Genomic DNA, 21,147 nt, shown 5'->3' with positions numbered 1-21,147 from the left:
AAGTTCATCCATGTTATAGCATGTGTCACAGTTTCTTTCCTTTTCAAGGCTGGATAACATTTGTTTCTCAGTTCATCCTCAATGAACACTCGGGTTGCTTCTACCTTTTGTCTATTGTGAATAATGCTGCTCTGAATGTGGGCGTGCAAATATTTGTTCAAGTCCCTTGTTGATCCCTTTCTATGTGTCTTTTTAAAACTTCATTTTGAAATATTAAACATGCTTTAAAAAGTATCACTTAGGCCAGGCATAGTGGCTCACGCCTGTAATCCCAGCACTTTGGGAGGCCAAGGCAGGCAGACCACGAGGTCAAGAGATTGAGACCATCCTGGCCAACATGGTGAAACCCAGTATCTACTAAAAATCCAAAAATGTGCTAGGCGTGGTGGCATGCGCCTGTAGTCCCAGGTACTCAGGAGGCTGAAGGAGGAGAATGACTTGAACCTGGGAGGCAGAGGTTGCAGTGAGCCGATATCGCACCACTGCACTCCAGCCTGGAAACACAGTAAGACTCCGTCTCTCAAAAAAAAAAAAAAAAAGTATCACTTAGCTAGCAATCTTTAGCCATCATCTAAGAGGTTGAGGGGAAGGGACTGGCAGCTAGAATTTGTGATTCTATTCCACACCCATCGAAACAAACATGGAGATGATACGCATAAGCCTCTGGAAGAGGCAGTTCAGGTTGAATATCCCTCATCAGAAAAGTTTGGGACCAGAAGTGTCTTGGATTTCATATTTGGGGGGGGGGGGGGGGATTTTGGAATATTTGCATTATACTTGCCAGTTGAGTATCTGTAATCTGATATCTGAAATGCTCCAATGAGCATTTTCTTTAAACGTCACGTCAGCACATAAAAAGTTTCAGATTTTGGAGCATTTCAGATTTTGGATTTTCAGATTTGGGATGCTAACCTGTATTCCGAAGCATGCTGAGCTGAAGGCAGAGTGAATACACATCTCACCACCTGCCCAACCTTGTGCAATCAAGCTGAGTAAAGACTGGCAGAAACCCATGCTGCCATGCAGTGGGCGAGAATGGATGGTTTACCAAAGACAGAAACAGTATTTTAACTTCATTACTCAACAAAATCACCATGGGGCACTCTCAGCAAAGAATCTTCTGAAGCTCTCCAGAGGCTTCTGGCTGGTCATGTGGGAACCTGATTTGTTCAACAAATGTTTGTCAGCTGTAGGAGCTAGAATGGGCTGATGGTATACAGAGCGGACCCCAATATTTCTTCCTGGGAACCCTGGGGAGGGTTTGCAAAGAAAGAAGTGGGATGCTTAAGCTTTTCAACATTTCCAAAGGCTTAATAGCCAAATGAGTGCTCACAGGTTAAAATACTTTGAGGACTCTATATAAACAGTACCATGACCCTGAACCGGAGAACCAGTTATGTTCTGATGAAGATAGGAACAAAAGCTTTTAGAAACTAGGCCCAGCTTCAGAGATACTAGAAACTTCTCAACCTTTCAACTTGCAGATGAGGAAATCGATGCTTAAAAAGGTGAAATAACCTTCCCTACATCGATAATGGCTGATAGAGCTGAGAATTATCCAGATGAAGATAATTCAAATGAGGGTGTCTGAATCATCCTGGGCAGAAGTAGTGGGGAGATAAAGGCATAGAAATGGTTTTCCAGCCTCAAGGAGCTAACAGTCTGATTCTAAGCCACCGAAAACAGACAGGATATTTGTAAACTGTTACTAAGTCTTGCTGGTTATCCCCAGGCCCACTTGCCTCTGGCCACAGAATCTTAGGGTTGAAGGGGAGGCCATCCAGGCCTGTGTGGTTTTGTTTTCTTTGTTTCAGTATAAAGCTGACACTCATTAGCTCTAATAAATGATCGCTTTCCATTTTCCACTTCAACTTGGGCTTTTGGCAGAATGAGTTCGATACGGTTCATAATTTATGAACATGTGGAAGGAGAGAGACTGATACTATAAACCCCCCCAGCTGATGCTTGCCTCTCTTCCTTCTTGCTGCCTAGGTTTGGTCATTTTTAAATTTATGATCACCTCCACCTGAGAGGATCAGCAGGGAGTGAGAAAAGTGAAATCACATCCTATATAAGCCTTTCTAATAAAAAGGTTTAGAGTTAAACTGCAAAAGCATTTCTGTGGGTCATCCCTGGATTTCAATGGTCCATTTTACTCCCATCAACTCTGTACAAAGGTAACTAAGAGCTAATGACACACACTTAAATATACCCACACCCTAAGGGCCCACTCCAAAATGGGATGGAGCTTAGAAAGCATGCAAGAGAAGGATGGAGAGAGAGCCAGAGGAAGAAGGAACAGAGGAAAGAAGGAAGAAGGGAGAGAGGGAGGGAGGGAGGAAAGGAGTCTCTTCAACATTAATGTGAATTGCACACGAGTTCTGTGCAAGGCCAAGAGCTACAGGGCCAAAGCTTAGGAGAGAGCATGTGAAGTTTTTAAAGTATATGTATATGTATGAAATAGAAACAGGATTTTCATTTCTAGCTTATGCTGGTTTTCCCATCCCTAACCACACAGTGTCAGACACATCAGTAACTGATAGATTTTTTTTTTTCCTTTTTCTACATAGCTTCAAGTGCCTTACCTTTTATCTCAATGATTTAGTCAAAAGTAAATTACATAGAAAGTTAATTTCTTCAAAAAGAAATAAACTACTTCTAGTGATATTATCAAAGAGCTGCTTTAAAACTTTTTAAAGGTCAAATATAAAACAACCGGTATCATTTTTTCCCTAAACAATATTTTTAAAAAATAACTATTAAGCACTTTGAGCAGCCAAGTTGGGAGGATCACTAGAGGACAGGAGTTTAAGACCAGCCTGGGCAACATAGCAGAACTCCATCTCCATAAGAGAAATAATAATAACTATTAAGCAGCATGCTGTGTTCATTTGTTTGCTTTAATCTCTCAAATAATGTGGCCTAGCAAAGGGGTAAAATAATTAAAGGGAAAACTCAGTGGCAAACTATCCAGGAATTTTGATTTTCCTTTGTAAGGAATGATAATACCAAAGAATCCCTCCAAGTGGGCCCTAGGGGGAAAAGAAGGGGACAGAGAGGAAAAAGAAGCAAGAAAAGACTAAGGGTGGGAAGGTAGAAAAGAGCTTTTCAGGCCACCCCACAGGCGTTGTCACCTCCCTGCTCTAGTGTTACAGAATCTTCAACAAGACAGCTGCAGGTGGTTAGAGAGAGATATTTTACCTAAATTGAAATCTTAGAACAATACTAATCATTAATCATTCATAATACTAGGTTCCTGACAGGCAAAACTGACACATAATCACATAGTCCAAAATTAACTTTCCCTCCCTGGTCCTGATGAAGGTGATGAAGAATCAAATATCAGAGAAGGAAAAGCCCAGAAATGAAGGAAAAGCTAAGTCTGGTCCATGTACTCCAACAAAAAGGGAAAGTACACATTTACACAGAAAATAAACTGAACTCTATATACTTTCATTTATAAAACCTTGGGCAAAAGTATAAAATCAAATACAGATTAAAATGTTCACATGAGGCCGGGCGCGGTGGCTCAACCCTGTAATCCCAGCACTTTGGGAGGCCGAGACGGGCGGATCACAAGGTCAGGAGATCGAGACCATCTTGGCTAACACGGTGAAACCCCGTCTCTACTAAAAAATACAAAAAACTAGCCGGGCGAGGTGGTGGGCGCCTGTAGTCCCAGCTACTCGGGAGGCTGAGGCAGGAGAATGGCGTAAACCCGAGAGGCGGAGCTTGCAGTGAGCTGAGATCCGGCCACTGCACTCCAGCATGGGGGACAGAGCGAGACTCCGTCTCAAAAAAAAAAAAAAAAAATGTTCACATGAAATTGAAACCTTCCCTTGTCTTGTATACATTCTCGCACTTGCATCGCATGTTACACAAGTGAATGTGAAAATTTTAGGACCCTGGAAGCAGCACAGCATTCCCCTTCTAATTTAGCTCCACCTTCAATCTCATTACTCAAGATCTAGTTGAAATTTCCTCCTCTGAAACTATTTCACCTCACTCTCTACTAAACCGCCTGTGTTCAGGCCAAGAGCTAGGTTTAGTACTTATTCTATGATCCACTCTCAAAACAGATGTTTAATAAGTCTCCTCTCTCCCTCGGCACTCAGAAACCAAAGACAATTTCTCTGAATCACAGAATTTCAACGGCTTCTCCTTAAACATGTAACTTAATAAGTTTGTTCTCCCTCTGGTAGTTTGCCTTGCAGTAACTTGTTTTTCAAAAGGATTAGGGTATATGAGTACAAGCATATACTTCATTCAACAATTAAAGTGAGCTCCAAGATGGATAAGATGTGGTTTCTTCCTTCAAGGGCCTTATAATCTAGTAAAGAAAATAAAAACCTAAACATGCACAAAACTTGCATTAGAACAAAAATGCATTAATAGAATGAAATGCAGCCCCAAGTATACAAAAAATTCATTTAAGAACAGATCACTAAGATCAGATTACAAACCATTAAGATTAGATGACTAAGGTTTTCCTTTTTTCATTTAATATACTGTTATATTTGAAAAACAAAACAAAAACAGTTTTTTTCATAATATGAACTAGTGAGAGTGAGCTTTTGATTTTTTTTGAGGTTTGTACATGTCCACTTTTTAAAGTTTTTTTAATTGATGCATAATAATGTACATATTTATGGGGTAGAGTGTGATGTTACGATCCATGCATACACTGTATAATGATCATGTAAGGGTACTGAGCTTATCCATCGCCTCAAATATTTTTCATTTCTTTGTGGTGAAAACTTCAAAATCTTCTGTTTATTTTGAAATATACAATATAACATTGTTAACTGCTGTATATATATACATATATAATCGTCCCTCAGTATTCCCGGCAGATTGGTTCCAGGACCCTTAGTGCATCCCAAAATCCACACATCCTTAAGTTTCGTGATTGGCTGTGTGGAACTCAAGTACAGGAAAAATCGGCACTCTGTATACACAGGTTTGTCATCCCACAGATGCTGTATTTTCTATCTGCATTTGGCTGAAAAAAATCTACATATAACTGGACCTGTGCAATTCAAAGCTGTGTTGTTCAAGGGTCAACTGTATATATAAAATTCCTCAACTTGGAATATAATATATAAAATTAATATATAAAATTCCCACATACACACACACACACACACATACACACACACACACACACACACTCACAGTTCTATTCAAGTCAAGGAATTTTTGTTTCTAAAATATCATTTGTTCAAATACAGCATTTTATAATTTCCACTTATCCACCTTCTGAAAACTAGTGACTGATAAGTACTAACAATTTTCTAAATATAAAAGGGGAACATTTTTAAATTAACAAGAGTGTTCCACAAGGGCTATTGTAAAGAAATCTTCTAAAGTTAAACTCTTCTATGTATCAGCAATAGAAAAAATATGAGGGGGAAAAGATCCTATTTACAAAAGCCAACAATAACCACTATCTATCTGGGAATAACGTCATCAATAAGCAAGACTGCACAAATAAAACTATAGCACTTGACTCAACAGAGTGACATCCCATGTTACTGGCTGACTAGAATTAGCTGCTTAGAATTCAGAAGTGGATAGATGTTTTAATTTACAAGAATTAGCTTACTGTGATGTTTGGGGAGGAGAGGTGAGGAAGAAAAGGTTTTCACTTATATGCTTGTATATAAAGTTGGTTTATGAAGTAATACAAAGCTTTAAACAAAAATGTTAGAAAAATGTTAATTCTTCTAAAAGTGACTTATAATTTTAATGAAATTAAAATTTTAACTTGATGACATGATTTTAAAATAAATGAGAGTAACTAAATCATTTTTGAAAATGAAGGGTGATAGGAAGCCTAAAAGCTTGCCATACAATATATTAAAATATATTATAAAGTCATAATAGTTAACTATATTAAGAATGGTAAGACAAATTAATGGTATAGAAAGCTCAAAGATTTTCATATATATTAATATTACATGATAAATAAGGTATCATTAAATCACTGGGAAGGGCTATTCAATAAATGGTCCTGGAAAAGTGGCTATTTCAAAATAAAAATCAATTTGTATACTAACCTCATACTACACATCAAAATTCAATACAGATTAAAATTTTGAAGTAAAAAATGAAGCCAGTATAAAAAAAGGAGATAAGCTAGGTGATAATTTATTCAGAGAAATCACAAAAGAAAGCATCAATATACTAATCTACGTAAAAATTTACTGCTTCTGTGCATCAAAATCAATCGTAAACAAAACTTAAAGCAAACAAATTGGGAAGCAAAATTTGCCATGAATGACAAAGGAATAGTAAGTACACTAACCAGTAAAAAAAAAAAAGGATCTCAATATAAAGGGCAAAGATTATTAACAAATGATGGAAGAAAAAATGTTCAAGCACTCGATTAATCTGAGCAATTCAAGCTTAGAACACTAAGCAGCACTCTCCCCACTTCAGTAGTGAGACAGATCAGTGCAAGCTTTCAGGAAATCAATTTGATAATGAATCCAAGTCCCACAAAATATACACATGCTTTTGTCTAGTAATTCCACATCTAAGAAATTTTTCCTAAAGAAATCATCAGAGCTGTGGATAAAGATTTATGAGCAAAAATAGCCAATGCAGAGTTACTGACAACGGCAAGACAAATTGGAAACATAAATGGATTCTTTCCTTTCTAGCAGAGGCTCTTTCTACAAAGCACAGAATTTAGAATATAAGAGGTTTGGCTTTTGATTTACAGAGAATCTCTCTCTCTTTTTTTTTTTTTTTCAAGAAATGAACAATAGGATGCCACAGCCAGTTCTCTACCCTTCTCAAATCGATTATCTAATATTTAGGTCACCCTTAGCAAAACAGTGTCTTTTTGATCCCTCAGACCCACTATCTCCTAGGCAACTGATTGAATAAAGAAAAATATAAAGCTTCGCTGAGAAATATATAATTTTAAGCACTTGAATAAATGGAATGACACATCTTGTTCCTCAGCTGTGGGAAGGGGGTTAGTAGTAGGGGACATAAAAGAGAAAGAGGCAGACAGACAAACATAGCATTTTAACCCCCATTTGTGTTATATTTTTTAATAGCTTTATTTAGATATAATTTACATACCACAAAATTCACCCATTTCAAGTGTACAATTAAATGGTTTTATGTATCTGCAAGATTGTACAGCCATGACAGCAGTGTAATTTTAGAACATTTCTATCACCCCAAAAAGAAACTTCATGCCCATCAAAAATCACTTTCCATTCCCACCTTCAGCTTTAGGCAAACACGAATCTGCTTTCTATCTCTAGGGATTTGCTTATTCTGCACGGTCATATCAATGGAATCATCCAATATGTGGTCTTTTGTGACTGGCTTCTTTCACTTAGCATAATGTTTTCAAGGTTCATCCATGAATGAGGACTTCATTCCTTCTTAATGATATTCCATTTTGTGAATAGACCACATTTTGTTCAGCCATTCATCCACTGGTGGACATATGGGTTGTTGCCACTGTTTGATTATTATAAATAATGCTGCTATGAACATTCATGTACAGTTATGTGTAGACATATATGTTTTCATTTTTCTAGGGTCTGGAATACTGGGTCATAATGGGTGACTGTTTTCCAAAATGACTGTACCATTTCACATTTCCATCAGCAGTGGGTGAGTTGTTCATACTATTCCCTTACAATCCTTTTAATTTCTCTTAAGATTGGTAGTGATGTTTGCTCTTTAATTCCTCATATAGTAACTTAAATCTTTTCTCCTTTTTTCTTGATCAGTGTAGATAAGGTTTATCAATTTTGTTGATCATTTCTAAGGATCAACTATTTGTTACATTGATTTTCTATAGTTTTTCGATTCTCTATTTCATTTATTTCCACTGTAACCTTTATCGTTTCCTTCTTTGTGCTTGCTTTTAGTTTGCTCTTCTTTTCTAGTTTCTTAAAGTAGAAAGGCTATTAATTTGAGATCTGTTTTCTTTTTGTATATAGGCATTTGCAGCTGTCAGTTTCACTGAAACACTGCTTTAGCCACATGCAGTACATTTTTGTATGTCATGTTTTCATTTTCGTTAATTTCAAAGTATTTTAAAATTTCCCTTGTGAATTCTTCTTTGGCCCATTGGTTATTTAGGCGCATACTGCTTAATTTCTATGTATTTGTGAATTTCCCCAATTTCCTTCTATTGTTGATTTCTAATTTAATTCCATTGTGATTAGAGAACATACTTTGTATGATTTTAATCCTTTTAAATTTACCGAGACTTCTTTTACAGCCTAGCATATGGTCCATCCTGGAGAAGGTTCCAAACGCATGTGATCACAGGTTGCTTCATGAAAACACTTTTTATTATTTTCCATAAATCTCTAATTTCTTCCCAATGCTCTGGGGTCTTACTAGTAGTTTACTACTTTTAATAGCAATTACTACTGTATTCAGTGAGTGACACCCTACCCCACTTCACTCTATTGCCTCCCTATCCCAAAACCTATTTTCTTTACTCATTTTTAATCTTCACAATTGCCCTGAGGGAACTGACAAGAGCATTTCCTTGTTTTACAGATGGGAAACTTGGAAACACAGCGGGAATCTGCACTTGTCTAAAGTGCTGCAGAAGCTGTGGAGGTGCAGCAGCAGTGGTCTGGGGCCTCCCAACAGCCATCCTCCCTGCGACAAGGTCCTGCTGCCACTGAGCCTATTCATGTCTCCAGAGAAACACAAATGCGACAAGCAGGCAAGTCCTCCTCCTCAAATGCTCTTTTTCATGCACAGGCACATGCAGGGGAAGCTTCTGGCTGGTCTCTCTTTCCCTTCCTGGTTGCAACAATGAAGGCAGCCCACCTGGCACTGCAGCTGGGGCCGCTGTTGGCCTAACCATGGGTTAGGGAGGTGGGCCATGAAATGTCCTCATTGTTTGGGTACAACAGTCTTAAGACTTCAGAAGCACAAAAACTCAAGAGTCCAAAGATTAAGCTGAGGCTGCACACGGCATCAGAGAGAGCAGGCTGTGATGACAGATCAACAGATATAATTAGAAGAAAATGCCCCTTTTCCAGAGCTTACTGCAAGTGAATATAGCTGCTGTCCCCATATAATGCAACAAATGCAACCAGCACCTAAATATCATCTACCTCTAATTCATTTCTTTCTTTTTTTTTTTTTTTTTTTTTTTTTTTTTGAGACAGGGTCTCACTCTGTCACCCAGGCTGGAGTGCAGTGGTGCGATTTCAGGTCACTGCAACCTTCACTTTCAAGGCTCAGACAATCCTCCCACCTCAGCCTCCCAAGTGGCCGGGACTACATGCACACACTGCCACGCCCAGCTAATTTTTGAATTTTTTATAGAGACTATATCTCACTGGTCTTGAACTCCCGGGCTTAAGAGATCCTCCAGCTTTGCCCTCCCAAAGTGTTGGGATTACAGGCGTGAGTCATCACACCTGGTCTAATTACCTTTCATTAATCTAGCAGCTCCCTACCCAGAAAAACTTCCCTTTGGAAAGGTGGCTCCCATGTGGGGCTTAGCCAAGGCCAGAGCCGAGGAGTGTCCTTTCCAATTCCCTGGACAGAGGCTCCATGTCCGTTCGCCTGGGATGTCAATAAGTGGGGCCCTGTGTAACCTCTGTAACTCTGTGATTCCAGAATTCTAAAAAGGCAGGCTATGTGGTTTTTCCTCACAACCCCACATGTGGATTTATTACTTGAACTCAAATGCCAGCCTGTTTCACTAATAGGGAGAAAAGAACAAGGCTCTTCTTTATAAATGTTCAGTGTTTTAATGGCATCAAGAAAACCTAAGACTTCTGTCTTTCAATCAAAGCAAGTAGAGAAGGCAATGAGACTATGCTGACTATGTAGAGACTGTTGTCATAATAAAAACCACCTCTGGAATCGCAGGTTCCATCGTGATCCAAGTCCCAGGTAGACCTGAACATCCTGGCCTCACCAGTTGCTAGGTTGGGTGTCCTCAGCCTGCTTTTCATGCCAAAGCCCAGACTAGGACTTCCTCTCATGTGTCTAAGCCTCCTTCTTAGATACAAGGACCCAAGAAATGAGGATGCTTACAGAGCTCCTTGTCCTGTATCTTAAAGCCCGACATATCCCAAAGTGGAGTCTTAACTAGTATTCAGTAACATGCAGTTCCATGATCAAAGATTAGCAGGTCTCCTTACCATAGGCCATCTGAGAGCCTGTACTATGCTAATGTGCTTGTCAGTCTCTAAGATAGTGTTAGTGCTGCAGCTGTAGCTGAAATTTGACCAGAGAGGCAATTTTCTCTCCCCGCACCCCTCCTTTGTAGAATACTCAGAAGGGCTATAATTCCATACAACACACACTGGGAAATGCTGGGCTGGTTTCTATCTGAGCATGTCACGCTTGGTGCAAGGTCTCCTCACTAGTAGATGGAAATATACAATAGGACCCACTTTCACGACATGCCTCAAACTTGGGCACACTAAGATCCAACTCAGGCCTTGTGAAAATAAGCACCATATACAATGGTGCAAAGTGATTGAACCCAAAGTTATCCTCAGAGCCCAGTGTACTGTGTGGAGCTTGCACAATTCCAGCATTCTATACTGTGTGAATTATAAACTCCTCTGCAACATGAGCAAACTTCAGTGGGCACCGATTATATGAACTCTGACTTTTACAAAGGTACTTAAGGATTCATGTCAGCAATGCAAAAAAAAAAAAAAAAAAAAAAAAAGAAGTCAGACTTGGCCAAGCGCAGTGACTCACGCCTGTAATCCCAGCACTTTGGGAGGCCAAGGGCGGGCAGATGAATTGAGGCCAAGAGTTCGAGACCAGCCTGACTAACATGGCAAAACCCCGTCTCTACTAAAAATACAAAAATTAGCTGGGTATGGTGGCAGGTGCCTGTAATCCCAGCTACTCAGGAGGCTGAGGCAGAAGAATGGCTTGAACCCGGGAGGCGAAGGTTGCAGTGAGCCAAGACACGCCACTGCACTCCAGCCTAGGGGATAGAGCAAGACTCTGCCTCCAAAAAAAAAAAAAAAAAATACTTCTATGTGCCTTATGCAGAGAGTTTGGAACTCTGAATGCATTATTCCCATAGAAGCAAAGTTATAAATGGTGATTAAGTTCCTAGACTGACCCATAATGCAGCTAAAATAAGTCACATCTGCAATATTATCAACTAAAAACTGAAAAATAATGAGATTAAATAAAAGACATTTTTATTTATCAAAAATACTTATGCTCAGTGACATACCAAGCAGGGGCAGTCTGTGCCCAGGCAAGAAGGGGCTGCCTGTAGAGAATTCACAAACAATAATGAAACAATAACGAAGCCAACAAAGTAAGTTGGCTTTTTACTTTCACCACCTGCTGACAATTGAAACCAACATTGGTAATAAAATATTGCTCCTTTGAGGAAATATGGGTTCAACAAGAAGTGAAGAAGTAGTTAAGGGTACTTGGAGCTATTAAGGAGGAGACTTTGGCATAGATATCTACAGGGATTTCAGTGTGATTCTTTTTTTTTTTTTTTTTTTTTTTTTTTTTGAGGCGGAGTGTAGCTCTTTCGCCCAGGCTGGAGTGCAGTGGCCGGATCTCAGCTCACTGCAAGCTCCGCCTCCCGGGTTCACGCCATTCTCCGGCCTCAGCCTCCCGAGTAGCTGGGACTACAGGCGCCCGCCACCTCGCCCGGCTAGTTTTTTGTATTTTTTTAGTAGAGACGGGGTTTCACCGTGTTAACCAGGATGGTCTCGATCTCTTGACCTCGTGATCCGCCCATCTCGGCCTCCCAAAGTGCTGGGATTACAGGCTTGAGCCACCGCGCCCGGCCTGTGATTCTTTATTTTGTCCAAATTAATATCTATACCTAGAGTCATGCCTATGGGAGTCCTTTTTTTTTTTTTTTTTTTTTTACATCCTCATTAACAATAATCCAGGTCCGTAGGGGTATCACAGATAGAACAAGGATCAGGAAACAGAAGATTCTATGAGTTCAATGAGAAATTCTTAGATGAAAAAGCAAAGGGGCTAAAAAAAAAAAAAAATCCATAAGTACTGTGAGAAGCCATGGGTCTGGGATGGAATTGCACAAATAATGAACACTGAGTCAGAGGAATCAAAGGCATCCTCCATCAAGATTCTCCCAAGGAGAAAGAAAAGGTGGGCAGAAAGAGGAGCTTCCTAGGAGAGCCACCAGGTGGAGCCACCACCACAAACCCACTTCATGGCTTGTCCTCTAGGTGGATTTGGGTGGACACCAGCAGGAGTATGGTGGGAGTCTTAAACCCACGACTAATCCATGGGAGACTCATTAGTGTTAATGTCTTGAAATCAGAAGACACAGAGATAGAAAGGAGATTAAATATAACAGAAAAAAATATCTAAAAACCAATTTTATCAGTGACCCATACATAATCGCAACATGATCGCTATACCCTTCTATGTAGTTCTTACCATGCATTTAACCACCCCTCACTCTAGGCTCAATAGGCTCAGAAAATAACATGAACAAGGACAACACACGCTCTAACATTAATTGCTGGTGCTAACAACGCAGTGTCCCAATAAAACTTGCCAGAAACGCAGCCAGGGATCAGTTACTTTAAAAGACTTCTTTAAAGGCTCTTGACTCTCGAGCTTTTGAGAATGAAGGCCCACTGGAAAATAAGACTACAGATGCATATACAGATACATTCACACAGAGTTATATATTACTGAATGACTATATACCATACCCATCCCCGTTTACTGCCAGGTCGCCAGATTTTCATTTCCCCTGGGAAAGACCAGCTCGGGTGACAGCCAAGAGCTTCTATACAACAGTAATGTCTTCTGTTAACTTTTATTCTATCTGTCCATAAACACCAGCTTCTTAAGTAAAATCAACAGGCAACCTTGAAACTCAAAGAAAAGTCTGACCCCAAATGCCACATTTTCAGATTCCCAGTTAACTGGCGAGAATTCACATTTCTTTCTCCAATAGAAAATTGGAAAGAAACAAAGTCTCATCTCTACAAACCAACCCCCAGATCTCACATTTACCTTAACAAACCACTGGCAAACCAAAGAGGTTGACATTTTCTTTATTAAGGACATACTTTTTCCCATCCTTTGTTTACGGTTTCATTTCTGCCAAAGAGCTCACAGCCTATCAAGATCCATGCCACCCGCCTTGGCACCATGAGGAGCATTCCAGGCCCACACACTAAAAGCTAGAAAAAACATTTCCCCTTCAGGGGAAGGGGGAAAAGGATGGCCGGTCACTTAGATCTGTTTAGGGATTGGAATGACCAGCGCTGAAACTATGAGGAGAAGAAAGGTAAACATTAAGCAAAATTCTTCTGACAGCTACAGGCAGCAGACCAAAATGAAGAGCCCTTCCATGTGGCAAACACGAGGCCCATGTTAATGTGGAAGAACTTCTGTACTAACTTTTAAAGCAACAGTGTGTCACCAGAGGAAGAGCAGCCGTTGATCCCTCTGTTAAGGAGAACTTTTGAATGGAACCTGTCTGAAGGATTAAACACACCAGAAATGAACCCACAGAGCAATGTTCTACAATCAGTCATACCCACATATCAATTCAGAGAGCAACCCTCCCCCATCTTAACTTGAATCTCATGAGACAGACGATCTCACCTCGTAGCATCAGAGCTAGACCTGTTACAAATAACATCTTTTAAACCGTCAGATCTTTCTGCATTAATCTCTGGAAGGGGCAGTAAAATGCAAATGCATAACAAACCTTAAATAAAGATGGTAAAAGCAGTTTATCTTTGGGAAGGCAGATGCCAAAGTAGCAGAGCGACTTAAAAAGATGACTATAAAATACATTTTATATCAGGAGAGCATAATAATAATAGCAAAAAATAATAAATGTGCAAAATACAATAGAGACTTACCAAACACTGAATTCATGATAAACTGGAAATAGAAACAAGGACATATAAAGCCAACCAGAAACCCACGGAGTGGCTTCACATTCAGAATGACAGAAGTAAATATAAGACACATTCCCACCTTGCCATCACAATGATATAAGAAACGTGCAGCACTTTCTCAGCATTTCCCAAGGGATACAACAGACTGAGGTTACTTGCAGGCAGGACTGGCTGATGTTTTTCCAGTCTTTATCTGCCCCAGTACCAAGCACAAGGCCAGGTGCATAGTAGGCATACACTAAAACATGTGCTACTGAATGTTCATGAATGTCTACCAAAAAGTGAGGAAGGAACAACGTCCAAAATTCTAGGCAACAGGAGATGTTCAGAGGGAGGAGGCTGAGATACATCTCCTCCACATGCACTGTTGACAATGTAAACGAGAACCCTGAGATGGAACCTGGTACTCACACAGGCCAGCAGGGTATTGATGGCAGCCTGGATACTTAACTGATCACATGAATAAAGTTAGCCAGGAAATCCTTCTAAGGATCAAATAATTTTTTCTTTATTTTTTTTTTTTTCGTTTTTGTGTTTTTTGTTTTGAGACAGGGTCTCACTCTGGCACCCAGGCTGGAGTGCAGGGGCGCTATCACAGCTCACTGCAGCCTTGACCTTCCCTTCCAGGCTTAAGAGATTCTCCCACCTCGGCCTCTTGAGTAGCTAGGACTACAAGTGCATGCCACCACACCCAGCTAATTGTTTTATTTTTTGAGAGATGGGGTCTTGCTATGTTGCCCAGGCTGGTCTTGAGCTCTTGGGCTCAAGCAATCCTCCCACCTCAGCCTCCCAGAGTGCTGGGATTACAGGCATGACCACTGTGTCCAGCTTGATTTTTTATTTCATTTTTAATTCAAGTAGATAAAAATCTATATTCAAATGGACAAAAATCCACTGTTCATTTTCAAGAACCTATTTAGGATATTTGCTATTAACTGTTCAAACTTCCATTTTATTCCATTTTTCTTCTAAATTCAACATTTGAATGTTGCTGATTTTGTTTTTGTTTTTGTGTTTGTTTTTGAGACAGAGTTTCACTCTTGTTGTCCAGGCTGGAGTACAATGGCTCAATCGCGGCATTTGAATGCTTTTTTAAAAAAGTCTCTATATATCAGTGCTCCAATTTAGGAGGGCCCATCATTCTCTTTTATGGGTTTAATGATAGAAGAAACAAAAGAATAAATCATTCTTAGAAGAAAACAGACAACTCTCTTCTGTCTGGTTCATCAAGAGAATGACATTTGTCTCCAAGTAAAGTTTTCACATTTTCTGGCTGTAACTCATTAATATACTGGAGTCTGGGATAAGTTCAGAACATACAACATCCATGCTGCAAGTTTAAATGAAAAATGACTTCTTATTCCTCAGGAAAGGCTTGTTTTAAACAGGAAGCTCTTTCACTGTGACTCAGGTAAGGACCACAGAAATGGCCAGAGGTGGGCACAGACACAAGTACCCCTAAGGTTCTAATGCGAGAATGTATAGTCAGTGGCTGCCAAGTCAGCTGGGAGGACCTACTTTCTCTCTCTCAATTCCAGTCACATCATCTTCTCAAATGAAAAGCCAGCCAGTCACGGTGGCTTATACTTGTAATCCCAGCGCTCTGGGAGACTGAGGTAGGAGGCTTGCTTGAGCCCAGGCGTTCAAGACTAGCCAGGCAACATGGCAAAACCCCAGCTCTACAAAAAATCAGTAAATTAGCCAGGTGTGGTAGCTCGTGCCTTGTAGTCCCAGCTACTCCAGAGGCTGAGGTGGGAGGATCACCTGAGCCTGGGGAGGTCGAGGCTGCAGTGAGCCATGATCACGCCACTGCACTCCAGCCTGGGTGTCAGAGTGAGACCCTGTTTCAAAAAAAAAAAAAAGAAAGAAAAGCCCATGGAGTCATTCCAGTACCTCCCTAAATCAATTCTGCAGACGTTTACAAATGTTAAAGCTGAAAACTGAAACTCATCAGTCCCCAAACTAAGGTTTCCATAGCCCCGGCTTTTTCTCAAGGTTATGAGTCGCTTCCTTCAAACCCAAGATGTCTTCTGACCTTATGCAGGTGTCTGGGGAGGGTGAGCTCATCCCACAATGTGAGGGACTACTACCTGTTTGCAGTTGCTGCAAAGTGAGGCATGTCACAAGATGCAAAAACAGCTGGACACAATTGGGCAAACTTCTTCAGCTAGGAGTATCTCAAGTTCAGGACCCAATGAAGTGGTTCAGTTTCAGACTCATGATAGAAACAGACATCAATCTTCCATTATTAAACCAACTTCAAGCATGTATCAAATGATAAGGTCCATATAAAGAAAACAGTCATCTCATCTTTGATCAAGTTGAAGGAAGAGAACTTGTGTTCATTCTGTTAAATTCTTACAAGGGTCCAAGGCTGAATCACAAGGTGGGCTCAACTCATATCCTCTAAGATCCCACTTTAGCTAATCAAAGCAGGCTGTTAATAAATCCTGAAAGCAACATCCTTCCCTAATAGCCACAACAACAGTAATAGACCAAAACATCTGAAAGGCTGCTGCAGACAAAGCTTGATGATGGAAGTAAAGGGGGAGGAGGCCCCTTCAGTCATTTACGATAACTCATAAAACTTTAAAAATTAGTTGGACAGAAGTGTTTACAAGTAACTAGAATCATCCCACAGATTTAGCCTCTGATCCTTGTTTTAAGGGGGGGGAAAGTGTTTTTTTCATTGATTTTGGGTGGGAAAAAAATGTAGCTTTTGAGCTCAGTACAATGAACTATTTATCTGGCCTGACAAGGCCAATCAATCTACCCCCACTGTTTATTATAAGGGGTAGCAGAATACTGGTAGTCTTGATGGGTGGGGGAGGGCCAGAGGCAGCCCTGGGCCTGGTACACAATGCTTCCCTTCAGCTGGAAATTTATGTTAGGCCCAGGTGACCCAGGAGGTCAGGGTGAAGCCTCGGACAGAATGAAGATGATTTGTTATGGACTTCATATTTAGAGAATGCCTCCGTGTACTCGGGTCCCACAATCACCGGCAGATTCCATATATAAAATGCCTCAGAGTGAAAGGTTGGCCATAACCAGGCTGCAGGTCCAAGGCAGAAGGCTTTCAAAATGGAATGTAAGGCAGTTAAGCCTCCCTCTGCATTCGAATTTCTCGTGAATGAAAAATTCCATAGGGGAACTGAGAGGCCAGATTTTCAGTGGTGAAGAGATAATCATCTGAAAAATTCTATTCCTTCGTTGATTTAAAGTTCTCAGGTAATTCTACTAAACTCATCCAAATAACTACCTCAATTCCTTACCTTAATTAATTCCTTCTCTTGTTAAATTAATTAATTACTTTAAATCTCTTATTGACTTGACAAACACCAGAGCTGGCCAAAGAGGCCTTGCCGCTGGTCAACGTGTGTACAATTGCCGTGCCCGCAGACCCAAGAGGCAGGCAGAGGAATGGGAGGGCTCCTTCTCATTGGTTTGGAAGTACAGAAAGAAGACACACTGAACTCTAGCTCACCAAATCCAATGAATGCAGGTCTCAGGAGTTTGAGAGCTTATTTGCAAGAATGCAGGAGGCACTTTTGGGCAAGACTGTAGTTTTATAGCAAAGGGCACTTAATTCTTAAAATGGGAAATCCCCTGCTTTGGTAGGATGAATTTAACAAAATAAGAAAAGAAAGAAAATCCTATAGCTGCTAACCAACGTGGGCCTCCAGCCAATATCTGATCTGAATAATTCAAAAAGGGAAATGTAACCCAGGGCAGCTGGAGGCAGTAGAGGAAGAGACAGGAAGGAAGAGAGGCACAAAGCTATGATCAATGGGCAGTTTACTAGACAAATTCTTATCCTGTCTAAATTTTATGAAAGATTAGCTGTTCTTTTTCCCCATGGTTATGTAAACCTGCCTTCTTTTTTTCTGGTTAATGGAACCCTTTGCTAATCTAGTTCCTGTGCCTCCTTTTGAACAGCTCTCTATTTCTCTTTAAGGAAGTAATAAGCCCACTAAAAGCTGGCAGCCGAGCACTAACCTACAGGCATGCTCAGCATGTGCCCTGGCTGGTACGAGGTCGGGGAAAACTGAGGGACCCTAGGGTGCCCACAGTATAAAATTGAGTGAGGTTGTCTTTGCAGTCTTCTATTCTCTCTCACATTATTTCAAACCATTATCACCAAGAGGGGATGGGAGAAAAAACAAAACTCCAACAAGCTGATAGCTGAAAATCTGCCTTGAGATCTCAAAAGAGAGAAAACAAGATTGTTAAAGGTCTTCTGGTCAGACAGATGTGTTAGCTATATCTTTGCATATTCTGCCTCATAAAATCAGACAGGCAGGGTCTGCACTATGGAGCCTAGCAGTTGGAGAAAGAACTTGATAAGGTTTGCCTTAAATTAAAAGGAGAGTATGGTCAGACACACTGCTCAGGCCTGCACCACAGCATTCTCTAAATTCACCTTTCATCCATAAGAATAGATATGAAAGTGAAATCTAAAGCCCCAGAAAAGTCATCATTTACAAATGTAGTCCACTTTCCCACTGTCAAAAAATATTTTTATTAGTTCCCTTTATTACAGTTACTATACATACAGTCACTTGCCAAGTGTGTGTGTGTATGTGTGTCTCTCCAAAATATATACCAAAAACCAAAAGGACAAACTCTATTCAATTTTTCAGCAATATCAAGTTTGACACAGTTCACCAGAAGTTTCCAGTTTTTGTGTGCAGGGAGGGGACCTCTTTTTCCTTTTCCATACCTCTCTTATTGGTTCTTAAAATCGTTTCAGAAGACAGCAAAGAGTTTCCACTGGGCACTTCGTGCAGGGGCTTTTCTGGAGCTTTGTTGGCGAGAGGGTCTTTCTTCATCTCTTTCTTTATTTCCTGTGAGGACAGATAAAAGGAAAACAAGATTATAGTTTGAAACTTTAGAATGCCTCTTGGACTATCTTAAGCTTCACCTTTCTGGAAATGAACTATAGCAATGCCAACTTAGCATAACATGATGTTTTAAAAACACCATTTTCTGTATTTTTGTAGTTTTCTTACATTTATTAGAGAAGCACCTGGTCCTATAAAATGGAATAAGCCCCAGTATGGTGAGGCAACCTTATGTAACCATGGCCATTCCATGTGATTATAAAGAGAATGAGTGAAACATAAAAGCCACCATACAGCTCTAAGTGACAGCCTGTTCTTGTTAAACAATGACAAGCTTTGGCCAAGCAGACTCACCCCCTTAAAAAGGCTTCTGATTTCTCTTCTTCTCAACAGAGATTTAAAGAAGCATATTCCCAAATTACCATTGTGCTCACAAGGATACTAAACCCAAAAGAAGATGATTCTAATGCATTTATAGTCATCAAGTTCCTCTGGCTTTTCAACTCTCAACAAAGAAAAAAAATAAGGATGGCTTATCACTCTAGATCAGGGGTCAGCAAATGAAAGCTCACCACTCACTTTTGTAAATAAAGTTTCATTAGAACACAACTATATTCAGGCATTTAAGTATTTTGTACGGCTGCTTTCATGCTACACCAGCAGAATTGAGTAGTTGTAACAGAGATCAAAGTCTAAAATATCTGGCCCTTTACAGAAAAAGTTCGCTGACCCCTGCTCTAGGTGGACTCTTAATCAAAGCTCCATTAAGATCTAGATGTCTAAAATCTGATGGCTAATATAATTATTTCAAATTGCTTTAATAATTTACATAATTGTTTTCAAAAGCATTAATAGACCAAGATAATAGTGACTCACAAAGTGTAAGTCTGTATACAGGAATTCCCCCCAAAGGAGCAAGGAGTTTCTAGGCTTGTCTGAATCCATAATCACAGTAACTTGGGGAAAAGTGAAAACTTAGGGGCTGATCCAAAGCATGGCTGAATGTCAGGAAGAGCTCAAAGATGAGGAATGTGTTCCTTAAAAAGAGCCCATGAGGTAAGAAATGGGGATTGGCTCCCCTCTGGAAGGAACCGAGATGCTAAATAAGGTAGAAGGCCATGATTAGGCCAGAGCAGAGGGCAGAGGCAGAAAGAAAGCAACAAAAGTTTGTCAAAACAATGCCACTCCCCGCAGCTTCCTGCACACGCAAGAGTGTGTTAGTTACCATATCCAATTCCCCAGTTGCTGGCTCGGTTCACAGCAGCCTCACCCCTCTCTTCCTCCCTTACCAGGGCCCCACCGGAAACCAACAACTGGGGCTGGCGCTTTGCTAGGTTGAGCGTTTCAACTGGCGTCCCAGAGGCCTAACTAGGCGAAGCTCAGCCCTAGGCCAACACCGGTACCTCTGCACACCACACAAAGCTGTGTGTGCTCGCATGTATGTACAGGGACACCTACCTCAGCAGCCCCAGCACCTGCTAGAGCAGCAGTTGCTGGGGGTTCCTGTAGCCTCACAGGCAGATGGCATCAGGGGACAATCTGCAAACATTGTCTGCCTGAGCCACATGACAGGATGCTAACTTGGTGATGGCTGCCAGCCTGCTATGGCACTGAAAGTAAAGACAACAAGTCACCAAGTGGGCTCATTTCCTCACCGGTTGCTTCTTTGGGGGAAGAACAGTTGCTCAAACCTCACTTTCCATCGCAGTGTGGGTATGACTGTGCACGCGCAAATTCCCCACCTAGACACAACGTGATGCAGTAACACAACAGAGCACAGCACCCAACTTTGCCAAGGAGTAATTCAGAGAGTCAGTGGGTTGAAGACGACATAGCAAGTGTCTACTTAGCACTAACTGCTAATGGCATGCAGCCGGGGAAGGGTAAGAGAAGCAGCGCCAGCATTGTGAGGCTGGGGTGGTCCCTGGAGAAAGCCTCAGAAGCCGTGGTTCTCAAGAAGGGTCACCCTTACTCCCCAATGCTTCAGAGCAGCACATGGGGAGCAGCTGGCTGGGAAGGACTGGTCTGATCAAGAGCAGGTGCTGAAGGGCTGAGAAACTGGCACCAAGAGAGAGGCTGGCCCATAAATTCCAGACTCCATTGTTCCCCCAGTGATTGTTTACATTTGCCAAATAGAGAAGCTGAATGATAACTGAAATGCTTAAGTTGCTTCTTTAGGTAGAAGCAGGAAGGAGACAAAACCTAAAATATGTCTTGCATTTTTTTCACAGAAACCAATCGGACACATGGCCGTGGCAGTTAATTCTATAGGCTCCCCACCTGGATAACACCCAGGCTCAGTGCAGCCCCACCCAAAGCCAATACCTTCTCTCCAACCTGCCCCTTCTCCCAGGAAAAGGCAGCCTGTCTTGTTTGGTACCCCACCATCCACCCACTTACCC

The 21,147-nt window shown here is 40.9% G+C and overlaps 1 protein-coding gene across 4 annotated transcripts in view; it reads right to left on the bottom strand.

The window, feature by feature from the left end:
• SH3KBP1 (SH3 domain containing kinase binding protein 1) overlaps nucleotides 1–21,147 on the bottom strand; it is a 355,677-nt gene that overhangs the window by 198,206 nt on the left and 136,324 nt on the right. For all 4 annotated transcript variants that reach the window (XM_007991227.3, XM_007991229.3, XM_037986385.2 and 1 more), the window contains one exon: nucleotides 18,625–18,748. In XM_007991227.3, the coding sequence (XP_007989418.1) occupies nucleotides 18,625–18,748 (124 nt within the window). The remainder of the gene's footprint in view (nucleotides 1–18,624; nucleotides 18,749–21,147) is intronic.

This window comes from Chlorocebus sabaeus, chromosome X, assembly GCF_047675955.1.
Source record: "Chlorocebus sabaeus isolate Y175 chromosome X, mChlSab1.0.hap1, whole genome shotgun sequence".
Classification (NCBI taxonomy): Eukaryota; Metazoa; Chordata; class Mammalia; order Primates; family Cercopithecidae; genus Chlorocebus; species Chlorocebus sabaeus.
Note: the sequence above shows the minus strand (reverse complement) of the source record. Positions and strands in the feature narration are given on the sequence as shown.